Source organism: Barbus barbus (assembly GCF_936440315.1).
Source record: "Barbus barbus genome assembly, chromosome: 15".
In the NCBI taxonomy this organism is placed as follows: Eukaryota; Metazoa; Chordata; class Actinopteri; order Cypriniformes; family Cyprinidae; genus Barbus; species Barbus barbus.
In genome coordinates this window covers 21542472-21559882 of record NC_136743.1, presented here as the reverse complement: position 1 = coordinate 21559882, position 17411 = coordinate 21542472, and the positions used below count along the sequence as shown (strand labels likewise).

Sequence of the window (17411 nt, the reverse complement as noted above, 5' to 3'; positions counted from 1 at the left end):
GGAAGCATGGGCTCTGCATATTTATAGGGTTATTCCTCAAACTCCAATTAAGTGTCAAAATATGCCGCATCTCAGCACTTCTGTCTGGCGCGGTTTGGAGATAAGCACTGCAGGTTTGCACGTCCAAAATGCATCTTGAGTTGCGGTAAATTTGGTTCGGCTTATTGCTTTCTCGTTTGTGGATTGTTACAGGGTTTATTTTGAGAGCAAAGACATCTGTTGTGCCACTTCAGTGGGCAAATCTGCCCGTGTGCCAACTCCCACACAGAGGAGCCGGGCAAAGGGCCGCGGAGCGGGTGCTGAAGCTGGCGGGGCAGCGTCTCGTCACATACTCAGAGGTGTCCCTTCACCTGCCGTTACCCTTCCCTTTCCACATTCTTTCAGATGTGTCTTATCTTCACACACACAAGCCATTTCCTGTCTGGGTCTCCACAACCCTGTCCACCTATGCAACAGCGCAATTGTTCACACTCTCAGTTTTCTCATGAGTCTGGAAACATGGGATTCCAGGGGAAAACAAGCTCTTTTATGAGGAATTGTTCACTTCATTAACTGTGCACCTACTGCTGGGTTCGGGTAATAGCTCTGAGTTGTTCATTTCCTATTCATACAGCCTGTATCTATGTTGTGAACACAGACTGACCTGCAAAGAAGAGGGAAATGGTGGATGCTTTAGGTGCTTAATGGATTAGATCACTCATAAATGAAATGATGACTACATTCACTCACCCCCAGGTCATTAAAAACCAATGAAACCAAAGAAATGGAACTTGAATGTAGAAATTTGAAGAATTTTGCTGGTTGCTCTTGGCATGCAATTGCTATATACTCATGTGCTATATACACTACATATATATATATATATATATATATATATATATATATATATATATATATATACATACATACAGTTGTGCTCATAAGTTTACATACCCCTTGCAGAATGTGCAAAGTGTTAATAATTGAAACAAAATGAGAGGGATCATGAAAATTGCATGTTATTTTTTATCTAGTACTGTCCTGAATAAGCTATTTCACATAACAGATGTTTACAAAACAAAAAATGACCCCATTCCAAAGTTTACATACCCTTGAATATTAATACTATGTCTTTTGTTTTTAATATATTTTGTGATAGTTGTTCATGAGTACCTTGTTTGTCCTGAGCAGTTCAACTGCCTGCTGTTCTTCAGAAAAATCCTCCAGCTCCTGCACATTATTTGGTTTTCCAGCATCTTCTGCATATTTGAACCCTTTGCAACATTGACTGTGTGATTTTGAAATCCATCTTTTAACACTGAGGACAATTGAGGGACTCATGCATAATTATTACATAAGGTGAAAACGCACTGATTACGGTGGCCGAGAGAGCTCAACACGCTGTAACTTCAGAAAACACATGCAAATAGAAAAAGCACCAGCAAATCAAGAAAACATCTTCATACACTAAACAGCAGAGGGCTGTTTCATAAAAGACGGGGATTAAAGTCCAAATCCTGACTTGAAATAACCTAACAAATCAATCGGGACTAAAGCGGTTTCATAAACGACAATTCAAATTCATGCAATCTGACTAATTCGATCCAGGTTCAATGAGTCAGGATAATGTGACGTGCGCGCTTATTCTTAAGCAGCCCTTAATGTCGTTCATGGATCAAATCGATCCACCATGGCAAACAGCGAATATTTGTGCTGTTTAATGTATTTGAGACGTCGTGTTTTCCTCAGTGCATAACTGACACGTCACAGGTATATTTTTCATCTGTAAATGTTAGAAAGTCATGCACATTTATCCATTTCGCTGTCAGGAGTGGGCGGGGCTTACGCGAGCGAACGAGCGCTGCTGTGCGCATGCGCGCTACACAGACGGAGCAGAATAGAATAATAGCGCAAGAATTCTGAATAAAATATACATTCTGCGAAAATATTTGTCGTTGGACATTAAATGTGACACAGAATTTTAATACTACATATAACTGTATTTTTATGATAGCAGTAACTGCAACTCAAATGTAAACTGGCTAATACAGTTAAACATGTGTTCCTCTTATCAGCTAAAATGTAGTCTGATTTCTATTTTTTATTTTTAATTCAGTGATTTTAACTTTTGATTTCGTGTTTTTAATGCTTTAAATACTTTAAAGAGCAAATTTATTTATTTATTTTTATTAGTAGGAGTGCAAAACAAACAACATATGGTGAACACAAAACACACAAAACAAAAACCTAAAAAAAAAAAACAGCAATGACAATAACAGCGTTGAAAGCAAACAGTCATGACAATCTGAATAATAGTAGTAGTATTTAAGTAATATTAACATGCATAAAAATAATAATAATAATAATAATGAAAATACTAAAGATGGTGATGATAACAATATTCTGTGATGATGGCCAACAGTAATATCAAATAAAAGTAATAATAATAGTAGCAATAATGTAATAATGGCATATACCCAACACATACCACACCTATTCTAACTTCTATTTATTGTACTTCTATATATAGTAACTTCTATATCGTGTATTTTTTATATATATATTTTTTTTTTCTCTTCCTTCTCTCCTCCCATTCACGATGAGATAACTATATGTATATACAGTATGTCTAAGCTGAGGTGGTGCATTAAAAGAAGGGGTGTGGTGCATTAAAATCAGCATGCGGTGCATTAAAAACGTATGGTATATGTTGGGGGCAAATCTGATTTAGTTATATTTATATATTTTAAGTATATTTAGTGTTATGATCTTCATTAAACCGTTACCGTCCTCATACAAAACATCATTCCATCAACAGCTCAATGTTTCTAAGATATTAATAATAATAATAGTAGTAGTAATGAAAATACTCGTAGTATTACTAAAACCTTGTATAAATATGTATAATAATATGCGGGTAAATAAATAATCAGAATCAGCGTGTCACATTTGTAAAAGTTGAAAGAGGTCTGAAGTGTTGTGGTTCCAAAGTATTGTAAGGAGGTGAAAAATATTCTAGGGAGATGTATTCTGTGAGCAAATGTTTCCAGTGTGCTATGTGAATAGTGTTTCGGGATTCCCAGTTCAAGAAGATAGTTTTCTTGGTGATGGCTAAAGCTACAAGGAGTGTCCTTTTGTTTGTTATTTCCTGATTGAGAGAAAAAAAAAAAATAGAGCAAATTTAGATTGTAATGTTTTAATGTTCTAATAACCATAAAAGGTACAGCTGTCATAAATTCAGAGAGAAAGGCTGCATGGCTAGAAACTGCTGATCAACTGAATGCACAAGTAGCAACTATGTTAAAATGTTTTCATCTTAAAAAAGCTCATTAGCCTATTTTGAGCACAATAAATTAAATACAATTGGTTGTAGCCTATTTTTATTTATTTGATTATTTAAGGTATATTTTCTGTATTTTTGGACTAATAATAAAGTTAACTAATTGTATGTGAGAGAGTCAGCGGTAATATCGATGCGTTCCTGTTGGTCAGAGTTAGAGGAGCTCAGCTTAGCCTGACAGTTAGCCTGCTCTGGGGCAGACTAGCTGCAAAGAATAAATCTCCATAGTAACATAATTTAGCTTAATTTAGCCTGCTTTCATGAAACTGAGTCAGGGCTAAATTCAACCTGGACAACTGGAAAATCACAGCTTAATCCCTTATCTTGCTTTTGTGCAATGCCCCTCTGGGGCCTGTACCATTGATGTTGGCTGTACAAACTCAGGTTTACAGGATTCATTTTGACTTGACAAAACCAAGCCAGTCCAATCCGGCTTTGTTTGGTACCATGAAGCTGATCATCAGCTTTCTCTGTCAACTCAGGCTTGATCCTGAGTTAATGGAGCGCGTGCATGTGAACGTGTGACATCAGTAATGAGCAGCCAATCACATGCCTTGAAACTGTGATTCACTTCTCATGAGAGAGTCAGTGCGATTCACTACCAAAGATTGAACAATATGAAGAATTTAAACACATTTACACGGCAAGATGAAACAATCTATCCTTGAAAGAGGAAAACTTGAAGAAAACATCTTGCCATATAAGTGCAAGTAAAAGTTGTAGTTTTTAGAGTTGATAATATTCATAGATATAAAATACTTAAAAATCTATGCTCATATGTAGTCATGTTTAAAGCTATTGCTTCTAAAACTTATTTATATTGCACATCATCTATATGTTTATATTAATATAAAAGCTTATTACAATTAGACTGAGCTGGCTTGTGTAATGGACTAAGGGTAAAATAATAATATAAATCATATAAAATAATTATACAAATAATCATCTCTAAAAATCAGACGATATTATCTTTAAAAATGTTTTACTATGTTGCGTCCTGTAGAGTAATAAGAGAAACTGGAGGAGTGGCTTTATTGCATCAGAGATGTGCCACTTTGCTTGAAGCTGATTGGTCAAATTTTGGTTTGAGATCTCTAAAGTGCGTGAACACTATGGCGATGAACACAGTTAAAAGCCAAGCCACTTTCATGGTACCTAAAACCCAGAGTTGGCGCAAACTAAACCGAAACTTAGCTGGCTAGCGCGCTAAACCGGATTCATGGTACAGGCCCCTGGTGGTGCAAATGCTTACAACACAACCAAATAAAGAATTTTATCTTAATTTCTTAATTTGTTTGTGTTGTGAGCATTTGCAGCGCGCGTATTGTCAAATTGATGTTGTTTTCTTAATTTGCAGGTGTTTTTCTATTTGCAGTGCGTTTCTTTATTTGGTTGTGTTGTGTACATTTGCAGTGCGTGTTGTCAATTTGGCGAAGTTGTTTTCTTAATTTGCAGGTGTTTTTCTATTTGCAGCACGTTGAGCTCTCTCGGCCACCGTAACTGATGCTCAAGAAGGCCATTTATAGATGCATTTAGAGATGGTGGGTGTTATATATATGTGACCCTGGACCACAAAACCAGTCATAAGGGTAATTTTTTGAGATTCATACATACAATAAATAAGCTTTCCATTGAAGTATGGTTTGTTAAGACAGGACAATATTTGGCTGAGATACAACTATTTGAAAATCTGGAAACTGAGGGTGCAAAATATTGAGAAAATCACCTTTAAAGTTGTCCAAATGAAGTTCTTAGCAATGCATATTACAAATCAAAAATAAATTTTTGATATATTTACGGTAGGAAATTTACAAAATATCTTAATGGAACATGATCTTTACTTAATATCATAATGATTTTTGGCATAAAAGAAAAATCAATCATTTTGACCCATACAATGTATTGTTGGCTATTGCTACAAATATACCCGTGTACAGGGATTTTGAGGGGCAGGGGCTCAAGTGGAAAAAAGGGCACTTCTCATATTAATTTAATTATTTTCTAAACAAAACGCTAAATATATTAGGGGTGTGCGATATTGACAAAAAATATATCAATATTTTCTGGGATTTTATCGATAACGATACTTAGACAATATTTTGCTGAGTGTGTTATTGTGCTGATATCTTAAGGACTACCGTGGACAGCTGACTCCTAAAGTTTTTGATATTCTTCATATTCTGTGGTGATCAGGTCACAGCAGTGGTAGAAATTAATATTTTCCAATAAGTTTACTTTTTATGGGCATTTTTACCTTTATAAAGCCCTGCATGAGTGTGCATCATATTTTCAGTCAAATTCTTAAATTGAATCAGTCAATTAGAATAAGTAATTTATGCTGTTACCAAACAGTATTGACAAAATTAATCTTTGCAATGCAGAGAAAACACAGAAGCTGCATTAGAAGTGGCATTTAGATGCATTTACACACTGTTTAATGCTGGACATGAATGCATTTAACCTGCAGTTACAAATGCATTAATACTGTTTTGATATTTTAAGCATAAAACATTGAATACTGATAAAAAAAAAATGAATAGATACTTTAAATGTGAAATTAAAACTGCCAGTAGGTGGCAGCAAGTCACTGCTAATAAGTCAGTCATTGCAACTGAACCGAATCATTAAACGGTTGATTCATGTAGGATGTAGCCTTCCACTTGAGAAACAAAACAGCTGTTGCTCAGAGATGCAAATTGAAATTGTATTTGTTGGCGAAATAGAGCAAAAACAGTCAATATTGTGTCTAAAACATAAGTGTTTATTTAACTGCTTTATAAAAATCAATATCACATTTTTAATCATGTTGCTTTTTGGTGGGGCAAAAAACAAGCAAAAAAAATGTCAGTCTTCGCGTGATACTGATTAACTATATATATATATATATATATATATATATATATATATATATATATATAACTGTATATAAATATATACATTTCTGCCCCCATATCTTGAATTTTGTGATCATTCTTAATCTAAATGCATTTTAATAAACTGAATCATGCAGTGAAAGAACGCGCACTGGTCTATGGTAGCTGATGTTAGCAAGACAAATTAACTATATTTGCCTTTTGTCTTTTGGATAATTAGCTGTAAATTCAAAGCACAGGTAGCTAGTCTTTTGTTTATCACCACTCACCTCCACACCAAGATAAACACAACTAGAGAGGGAGGGAGGGGTTCACCTCTGCGGTTCTCTGTGATGTGCATGTGTCGATCAATGTGTGCTACACTGCTGTGCTGCGCTGCGCGTGCCTGCACCGAGACACGGAGGGGAGAAAGGCATCGGAACTCGACAATCTCTCATTTTCCGACCCGACCTGATATTTAGATTTTTTTATTTGTTTGACAGGGAAAGCTGTGCGCAAACAGAAACACACACGCATACATATATACATAGGCCTATATTCATTTATAAAAAAAAAAAACTCCCCAGAAAAAAGGGCACTTTCTCTCGAGGAAGAAAAAGGGCAGGTGCTCCAGCCCCCTTTTATGTCTATGTGTGCACTTGCCTGCCCGTGTACACACACAAACTATTAAATACACAACTGTTATAAAAATATTAAGCAGCACAACTGTTTTCAACATTAATAATAATAAAAAATGTTTTTAGAGCACCAAACCAGCATGTTAGAATGATTGATGACTGAAAATTCAGCTTTACCATCACAGGAATGTTACATTTTAAAATATATTCAAATAGAAAACAGTTCATTTAAATTTTAAATGTATTTCAAAATATTACATGTTTTACAGTGTTTTTCATCAAATAAATGCTGTCTTGGCCTGCAGAAGAGACTACTTTCAAAAACATTAAAAAAACTTACAGATCGTGATCTTTTGAACAGTAGCATAAATTGATTTTCATGCTGCTTTTGCATATTTTTAAGCTTCAGAGCGTTGGTGCTTATTACTCAGAACTGTTTGGACAGGAGCAAACAGCATGTTATTACAATTCACCGTTTGCATTCATAAAAAAGAAAAAAAGAAAGGAATACATGGTTGGAATGATTTAGGGTGAGTAAATGATGACAGCATTGTCATGTTTTTGGTGAATTATTTCTACAATGTCTATCTGCAGTCTGTACGTCACGGTGTAAGAAGTTCTTGATTTCCCGTGTGGGTGAAGACTGGATCTTTCTCATCCTCCTGGGGCTTCTCATGGCATTGGTCAGCTGGGCCATGGACTACACTATTGCCTTCTGTCAGCAAGGTGAGTGAGAGAAAAGAATGAAAAGAAAGAAAAGGACAATTTTCTGCCTGACAGGGTTCCGTGAAAGTACAGATGGTGTCATTTAATCAGTCAAGTATTGGTTTTTTTTCAGCGGGATATCGTCATCATGTGTATTCTGGGATAGAAGGTACATTAATGCCTGAACGAATTGGTGCCAACTCACTGACCTCTTTTTTACAAAAGAATGAGTTTATTTACAAGGACTGGGGTGTGGCAGTTCAGTCAATTAACTAAAAGGCACAGAATTGTCTTATCAAGGGCAGTTTTTTTGCGTTGCAGCATTAAGCAACATCTAGTGATGTTGCTTAATGTACAAAATATGTTAAGACAGATATGTTAAATGATGTACACTCACATGAAATAAAGACTCCAGTCATATCAGTGGCCCCAAAAAAGCTATTTTATTTTACACAGAGCCTGTTTCAAGTCCACACCTTGGTCTTGCAATGTCACATGGACTGTTGGGGGAAGTCTGCTGTGGAGTCCATCAGGAAGGGAGCATTTAGGGTGCACAATGAGAACCCTACAGACTCATAAATTGACAAATGACAAACGACTGGCATTGCAAATATGCTAGAGCAACAAAGTGTTCCCCTACAGGGCAGGGCCATAGTGTAGGTCACCCCCTAATGTTGGTTGCCATGTTGAAATCATAGGGGAAAAAACTAGGGGGGCCACTGAGATCATTTGGGTCCTCTTATTTGTGTGTACTTTTGTTTCAGTTATGGGCATTTATTAAAATAAAAAAATAAAATGAAATTCACTGGGTGAGGGTGGGAACGTATGTGACGTAGCCATGCGCACTTACTAGAGCGTCTCATTCTAGCGTTTATATGCCGATGAGGACTGAAGGACGCAATCTCGGTAGGATGTAGCCTTCCGTTTGAGAAATGCCCATGGGCATTTTTCCATGTAAAATAAAAAATGTCTGCTTTTGCATCCATGCCAATAGGTGTCAGTATAAATTTTAAGACAGCTGTCAAATTGTTAAGAAAAATGAATTGAAAAAAAATAACAACTAAATAACAAATACCAAGTAAATGTAGATGCATAGTCTATAGTTTGATTCTATCTAAAAAAAAAAAACACACCAATAGGTGTCAGTTTAAAATCCTGAACATCGAGGCAGCATATTGGGCAGGAAAATGAACTTAGGCAATTAACAATTAAATAACAGAGGATAAGTAAATGCACATGAATAGTCTATAGCTGTGTAGCAAATTACCATACATTATGCAATTTTACTATGTACTATATTCATACCATCTAGTGTATGAATTTTAGACAGTTGAGTGAATGTTGAGTACATTAAGTACATTTTTTTGGTCCATTAAGTGCACCATCTGGGTATATGAAGTGTGCTTTTTCCTTTTGCAATTTTCAATATGAACACACTACTCACACTATTTATACTACAAATGGCATAGAATAGCACATAAGTACACAGATTGGAACACATCGTATTCCTCTACTGAGATGTAATTATAAGGTGTGTATGTGTGTGTGTCGTGTCTGCAGCACAGAAGTGGATGTATGGTGGTCTGCACAGTAACATGTTGCTGCAGTACCTGGCCTGGGTCACTTACCCAGTGGTTCTCATCACCTTCTCCGCCGGCTTCACACAGATAGTGGCGCCACAGGCAGTGGGTGAGATACGCACACACACTCACCCATGCTCACGTAATCAATTGAAGCCAAATGGCCTTTACGTGTTCTCAGATCTCTTTGCAACCCCGTTCGTCTATTCTTCCTCTAGGCTCTGGGATCCCAGAGATGAAGACCATTCTCCGAGGTGTGGTGCTGAAAGAGTACCTCACTTTCAAAACCTTTGTTGCCAAAGTGATTGGCTTAACTTGTGCCCTTGGAAGTGGCATGCCTCTGGGCAAAGAGGTGCATGAGAGGGGATTTCTGATCCTAGATAAGCGTTCTAATGCTAAAATACTTTAAGCCTTCGCCCTGTAATCACATCTATTATTTCTGTCTCCTCTTGCATCCTCTAGGGACCATTTGTTCATGTTGCCAGTCTGTGTGCAGCTCTGTTGAGCAAATTCATGGCCTTGTTTGGAGGTATCTACATGGTGAGATGCTTTCTACTAATGCTGTCTTTTGTCAGTAACTTTCTGACATTTCATACTTTGGTAACACTTTATAATGCCTTCCACTAACAAACATTATTATAACGTAATATGCTTTACAGAACATCGTTTATAATAAAATAATCAGAAATGCCATATGCAGTCGCTCCATTAAGAATTTGTACCCTTTTGGGTACTTACAATTGTATACATTTCATTGCTTTGGATAACAAATGTGAACATTCTACAACAATTTGCTCTTTTGTGCACGCGGTGTGAGTTTGAATCTATCTGATATTTTCTGACTTTTCTTGAAAAGGAAAAATAAAAGAAGAATTAAAACAACAATGGTTGGGGTACCATCTACTGATAATATTTGACTGTATGTTAACTATTGATCAATTAAACATCATATGTGACCCTGGACCGCAAAACACATATGAAAGCTGAATAAATAATCTTTCCATTGATGTATATTTTGTTAAGATAGGACAATATTTGGCCGAGAATTAAGTTCTTAGCTATGCATATTACTGATCAAAAATTAAGTTTTGATATATTTATGGTAGGAAATTCACTTAATATCTTCATGGAACATGAATTACTTAATATTGATTTTTGTCATAAAAGAAAAATGGATCATTTTGACCCATACAATATATTGTTGGCTATTGCTACAAATATACCCCAGCGACTTAAGACTGGTTTTGTGGTCCAGGGTCACAAATAATATTTGTTAAATGCATCTTAATGAAATGGCCTATTCATAATGACCTATTAATGAGATATTACAAAGCGTTACCAATGACTTGGTGTGTTTGTATCATCACTTTACATGTCACTGCACTTGGAACGTCATGGCCTTGTTCTTCCAGTCTCATCTGCGTGTATCATACAAACAAGCAGCTGAGGTTTCTCTAGGGTTTTCTGTTAGTCTGTGATTAGTCAGAGTACATAAGGTATCAGTTCTCGAGGGAATTGCAAGCACAGTGAATGGAGCCGTTTGTAAATCATGCTAAAATGAGTCAAACGGCCGTTGTGTGATACCATGTCAACCCTCTGGACTTTGCCCACAAAGTAACCTAAGAAATCACAGCATACTGGGGAATGGATCAATAACATGTTGTTAGAGCAGAGTGAATCTGACAGAAAATCGGAGACAATAAACATTCCGGCACATTTGAACTGTTTCACTGTAATTGAATGCACTTTAATTAGGCAAATGCCAATGGCATGTTTACACAGTCAGTCAGGCAGTGGGGTCCGAGGTAACAGGCCGTGCTGATAATTATTTGTCTGACACCTCATACCTGTAGGTGTTACTTTGATATTGGGATATGAATGAGCACCAATTAGTGCTAGGGTAAAATAAAATTACTCTAGTAGCAAGATAAAGGGGATTATGGACGCCTGTTTCTGCAACTGAATAAAAAAAAATTCAAAAGGTAATAGTGAGTATTTTTTTCTCACAATTGTGAGTTTACATCGCACAATTCTGACATTTTTTCTCAGAATTGCGTGATGTAAACTCACATTTGCAAGTCAGAATTGTCAGTATATCATGCTATTCGGACTTTATAACTCCTAATTGTGAGTTTGTATCATGTAATTCTGAGAAAAAAAGTTAAATTGCTAGATATAAACTAAAAATAAAAAAATATATAGATAAAAACTCATAATTACCTTAGATAGATAGATAGATAGATAGATAGATAGATAGATAGATAGATAGATAGATAGATAGATAGATAGATAGATAGATAGATAGATAGATAGATAGATACAATGGTGTGAAAAAGTGTTGGCCCCCTTCCTGAATTTATTTTTTTTGCATGTTTGTCTCACTTTAATGTTTCAGATCATCAAACAAATTTAAATATTAATCAAAGATAACACAAGTAAACACAACATGCAGTTTTTGAATGAAGTTTTTTATTATGAAGGGAAAACAAAATCCAAACCCACATGGCCCTGTGTGGAAAAAGTGCTTGCCCCTACACCTAATAACTGGTTGGGCCACCCTTAGCAGCAACAACTGCAATCAAGCGTTTGCGATAACTTGCAATGAGTCTGTTACAGCACTGTGGAGGAATTTTGGCCCACTCATCTTGGCATAATTGTTGTAATTCAGCCACATTGGAGGGTTTTCGAGCATGAACCACCTTTTTAAGGTCATGCCACAGCATCTCAATAGGATTCGGGTCAGGACTTTGACTCTAGGCCACTCCAAAGTCTTCATTTTGTTTTCCTTCAGCCATTCAGAGGTGGATTTGCAGGTGTGTTTTGGATCATTGTCCTGCTGCAGAACCCAAGTTCGCTTCAGCTTGAGGTCACGAACAGATGGCCGGACATTGTCCTTCAGGATTTTTTGGTAGACAGCTGAATTCATGGTTCCATTTATCACAGCAAGTCTTCCAGGTCCTGAAGCAGCAAAACAGCCCCAGACCATCACACTACCACCACCACCATATTTTACTGTTGGTATGATGTTCTTTTTCTGAAATGCTGTGTTACTTTTACGCCAGATGTAATGAGACACACACCTTCCAAAAAGTTAAACTTTTGTCTTGTCAGTCCACGGAGTATTTTCCCAAAAGTCTTGGGGATTATCAAGATGTTTTCTGGAAAAACTGAGACGAGCCTTTATGTTCTTTTTGCTCAGCAGCGGTTTTCGTCTTGGAACTCTGCCATGCAGGCCATTTTTGCCCAGTCTCTTTCTTATGGTGGAGTCATGAACACTGACCTTAACTGAGGCAAGTGAGGCCTGCAGTTCTTTAGATGTTGTTGTGGGGTCTTTTGTGACCTCTTGGATGAGTCGTCGCTGCGCTCTTGGGGTAATTTTGGTCAGCCCACCACTCCTGGGAAGGTTCACCACTGTTCCATGTTCCTGTTCCAAACTGTTCCACTGTTCCTGTTCCAAACACGTTTTCACACAGGGCCATGTGGGTTTGGATTTTGTTTAAAAACTGCATGTTGTGTTTACTTGTGTTATCTTTGATTAATATTTAAATTTGTTTGATGATCTGAAACATTAAAGTGTGACAAACATGCAAAAAAATAAAAAATCAGGAAAGGGGGCCAACACTTTTTCACACCACTGTAGATAGAAAAATACAAAAATATGAAGATTCATTTTTAATTAAGTTATTTATTTTTTGTAGATACAGACTTGAAACAACAGCAGTGTAAGTACTTAAAGTATTGATAGGTTTTGAAAGAATAGCGTGCAGATACTCACATGTATGTGTGTTATTTTGATTTACTGCTGAAGGAAGAGCCCTTTGAGGGAAACAAGGTAAGATGCAGGTATTATTATGTTTGGGTGTGTCCATGTGATCCAATTGATTGAAAGTGTTTTAATGAACGAAACAAGAGAGTTTAATTTTTTTTAATCTCCATTTGTGATTCCTTTTTTCTCAAGTTTACCATTTTTTTCCATTGTAATTTAGAGTCTTACCGGACTTCATCCTCCCTGGCCGTACCAAACCGTTCACAAAGATAGCATATAGTGAATGAAAGAGCAGTGTTTGTTCATTTTTTAATTGTGTTCATAGCAATACCTTGTTCCGCATGTCTTTGCCATGTATCCGTCAGTGTAATTACCCTGTTCCACTCTTGGCTGCCTGTAAAATGCCACGTCGACAGTCGTTTGAAACAGGATTTGCATGTATTGGGTTTTCTTGTTAATCTGACAGAACGAGCTGAGGAACACAGAGATGCTGTCAGCCGCCTGTGCAGTGGGGGTGGGCTGTTGCTTTGCTGCCCCTATTGGAGGTAAGTCCAGACATTGTGATCATAGCTGGCCACTGGAGATAACGCCATATCACATTTACGACAGTAACATTCCCCTGTATACTTCCAGCTTTGAACAGAGTTGTTTGTCGTATGATCTGCTGTGTTGTGGCAGGAGTGCTGTTTAGTATTGAGGTCACATCTACGTTCTTTGCCGTGAGGAACTACTGGAGAGGATTCTTCGCTGCAACCTTCAGTGCCTTTATCTTCAGGGTGCTGGCGGTTTGGAATAAGGATGAGGGTGAGGGAGAAATCCGTTATGATAGCCAGCACAGTCAGATGATTCATTCGTCATACATTTCTGACTGTCATTCTCTCTTCGCCTTATTGCAGAGACAATCACGGCTCTCTTTAAAACTCGCTTTCGGCTGGACTTTCCCTTTGACCTACAAGAGCTTCCAGCTTTTGCTGTGCTTGGGTTTGTGTCTCACCTTTGCCATCTTTCTCCCAAACACAAGTTTGATTTACATAATTTAAATGATGGTAGTCAAAAGACAGATTTCATGCAAACCAATATCCTTGTCTAAGAGCATTTGTGCTAAAAATGTCTAAGCTAGTTAGAACTGTTTATTTGCAAAGCTTATACTTCTGCTTTCAAACTTTAAGAGTTGTGTTCTGGTTGACAAGCCAGGTTCACACGTCTAGTCTGTAAATCCAACTAGCTAGTTATTCTTAGTTCTTAATACTTAGTTCTTAGCTGTAAAATAGAAATGTGCAGTGATCATAGTTATACAGTACCTCTTGTCATGTTTTATGTAATTGATGTTTCAGTTCTTCTGTTGTTAATGTTTTTTTAGGATTACCAGTGGTTTTGGAGGGGCGTTGTATGTCTACCTGAACAGGATCATAGTGGAGTCTATGAGAAAACAGAAAACCATCAACAAGTTTTTGATAAAAAAGTGAGTTTGTTTACCACTTCTCTTACATTAACAATAATTCTTGTTGTACAATGTATTTTGTTTAGGTACTAGCTCAGCATAACATTTCATTTCATTGTTAATAATGTTACAAAAATTATTATATTATATTATAGTAGCAAATGTATTTTTTTGTATAAAAAAAATGTAATTATTCTTTCTCATGTTTGGCTTCCCATAGAAGACTAGTGTATCCAGCAGTGGTCACTCTTCTTATCTCTACACTCACCTTTCCTCCAGGGTTTGGACAGTTTATGGCAGGCCAGGTCTGATGTTTGAGATTTACCGTGTGTCTGATTTTCAGATTTCCCTCTCTATATCTTTTTTCTTTCTACTCAACCCGAATGTTTCAGTCTTTCAAGTGTGCTTCATGCTGATAGATTTATTTGTTCCAGATCAGTAATCATGCATTAAATAACAAACTGCGCTGCCTCCTCATTTAGCTGACTCAACATGAGTCACTAGTGGCACTGTTTGACAACCAAACCTGGTACAAGCAAGGTGTTGCTGAGGAGTTTATGTACTCAAGCCATGTACCTCAGGCCTGGAAACACCCACAAGTCAGTGTGTTCATCACACTTCTCCTCTTCATTGTCATGAAGGTGTGTCTCACCGTATTATATAAAATATAAAGGTATAATTCAGCCAAAAATTTAAATTTGTTGAAAATATACTTACCCTCAGGCCAGAGTTTGTTTCTTCATCAGAATAGATTTGGAGAAATTTAGCATTCCTACACTTGATCACCAATGGATCTTCTGGAGTGAATGGGTGCCATCAGAATAGGAGTCTAAACAGCTGATAAAAACAGCACAATAATCCTCAAGCAATCCACGACTGCAGTCCATCATTAACATTTTGTAAAGTGAAAAGCTGCTGGTTTGTAATAAATAAATCCATCATTGAGATGTTTTAACTTTAAACTGTTGCTTCTGGCCAAAACAAAGGTAATTCAATATATTGCTTCCTCCGGTGAAAAAGTCCATCCCCTGTTGTTCTCTCAAATCAAAATCTACCAAGTGTACCAACATATTTCTTCAGAACTGTTTTTTCTTGTAAACGGTGCTTGATCTGTGCATATTTATCCTTTATACCTTTTCACTGGAGAAATATTATGTATCCTTAATTTTATAATATTATGGATAGAATACTTGTATTTTAGCCAGAAGCAATGGTTTGAAGTTAAAAACAAGTTAATGATAGATTTGTTTATTATAAACACACAGGATTTTAACTTCACTAGATGGTAATTGATAGACTGGAGTGGCGTGGATTATTTTGATGTTTTAGCAACTGTTTTTGACTCTGATTCTGACGGCACCCATTCAGGATCCACTAGTGAGCAAGTGATGTAAATTTCTCTAAATCTGTTCTGATGAAGAAACAAACTCATCTACATCTGAGATAACCTGAGGGTAGGTACATTTCCAGTAAATTTTATTTTTTGGGTGAACTATTTCTTTAAGAGCAATTTTAAACACTGGGTAATATGTGACAATATATGAATAGTATATGTAGCATTAAATTATACTGCTTATTTTGTAATTGTTCTAGTTGCAAAAGCAAAACATCTGGTCACATTGTCTCTGAAATGCCAATTACTCAGTATTAACTTTATTGAACTATGAGCCTTTTTCACATTTCCGGGTTTCTCATCTGCAGAAGTCATCATAGTTGGGTTAACTTGAAGATCGGTGAATGGGAGAGTACCACAAATATATTTGTTGCATTCTCATTTGCTCAAATAGCAAAAGAAGAAAAACTCCACGATGGTGTTTTCATGACTTTCAAAAAAAGGAAAAAAATTAAGAGAGACTGATAACGGCAGTCAGAAGAGAGAATAATGTCAAATGTACCATCCCTTCCATAAATGCTGCGTTAGAAACACCATCGCATTAGCTTTAACTAGTTTTTCTGTAATTTGATGCAAAGGTGATATAATACAAAGTATAGTGATATAAATGTACATACATCTTTTTAAAAATCAAAATATCACAAACTTTTGAGGATTTATGATGCTGATGACCGATGACTCACAGTCATGTGAAAAGGGTCCATTGTGTATGTTGAATTGTGCTGATATATTAAAAACCAGCACAGTTTTGGTGAATCACAGCTGTCCTGATTTTCAGTACAGCATCACGATTGCGAGTGTGATATTGCTTAATTATTAAACAATGTCTTTGTCCAAGTGTGTGACCTTGTGGCTTCTAAATGTTTTTCTCAGTTCTGGATGTCAGCTGTGGCCACAACAATGCCTGTGCCTTGCGGGGCCTTCATGCCGGTTTTCCTCATTGGTATGTGATTATAGTGTGCGTGTGTTGTTTTTGAAAATCAACACTGTGGGATATGCTTTTTTGGTTTCCATTTCAATTCACTATTGTATGAGCCAGCACTTTTGAACATTATTTTGCTCTTGTGTTCATACCAGCCATCATACTTTAGTTTGTTTTTAATGGCTGTTTTCCTTTTCCCGCAATCATGTTCTCCATTTCCATCCCTCATCACTGTCTAAAGCCTGTGTGTAAACACATCAAAATCACTGGAGTCAATGTTTGTGACCTCATGTAAGTATTCGTCAAGCACGTGTCGGTGTTTTTTGTTAAATTTGGTGTTTTTGCCACCTCCAAAATGTCATTGAATCTACTGTATGTTGCGAATTCTGTGTCGTACAGGGGCTGCGTTCGGTCGACTGGTCGGCGAGAGCATGGCTGCCGTCTTCCCCGATGGGATACACGCCGACAACACTGTATATCCCATAGTTCCTGGCGGATACGCAGTTGCAGGTGAGAGCGTTGATTGTGCATGCCTTCTCGCGGATGTCCATTTGTTTTCTTTCAAAAGCCATCAGTTTCAGCCCGTTGTAGCTATATCTTATTCACACACGTAATTGAACCTGCAGGGTGTTGTATGCAAGAGTCATACATTTTTCATTAACCCACACAGACCAACAGCCAAATTAGATCTTGCCTGTGGAAATGGCTTCAGTGGTAGCGCTGCATTGTGCAGCGGAGCAAAAAGCTTGTCAGGAGCATAATAGGAAATCAGATGGCTTGCGGTGGGTGACTGCT

The 17411-nt window shown here is 37.0% G+C and overlaps 1 protein-coding gene across 1 annotated transcript in view; it reads left to right on the top strand.

Annotated features, from left to right (window-relative positions):
- LOC306881373 (chloride channel protein 2-like) overlaps positions 1-17411 on the top strand; it is a 66214-nt gene that overhangs the window by 36578 nt on the left and 12225 nt on the right. The window contains exons 4-15 of the mRNA XM_079435455.1: positions 7404-7535; positions 9075-9203; positions 9313-9446; positions 9557-9634; positions 13327-13405; positions 13539-13664; positions 13757-13841; positions 14221-14322; positions 14522-14606; positions 14784-14942; positions 16568-16637; positions 17016-17126. Coding sequence (XP_079291581.1) covers positions 7404-7535; positions 9075-9203; positions 9313-9446; positions 9557-9634; positions 13327-13405; positions 13539-13664; positions 13757-13841; positions 14221-14322; positions 14522-14606; positions 14784-14942; positions 16568-16637; positions 17016-17126 — 1290 coding nt within the window. The remainder of the gene's footprint in view (positions 1-7403; positions 7536-9074; positions 9204-9312; positions 9447-9556; positions 9635-13326; positions 13406-13538; positions 13665-13756; positions 13842-14220; positions 14323-14521; positions 14607-14783; positions 14943-16567; positions 16638-17015; positions 17127-17411) is intronic.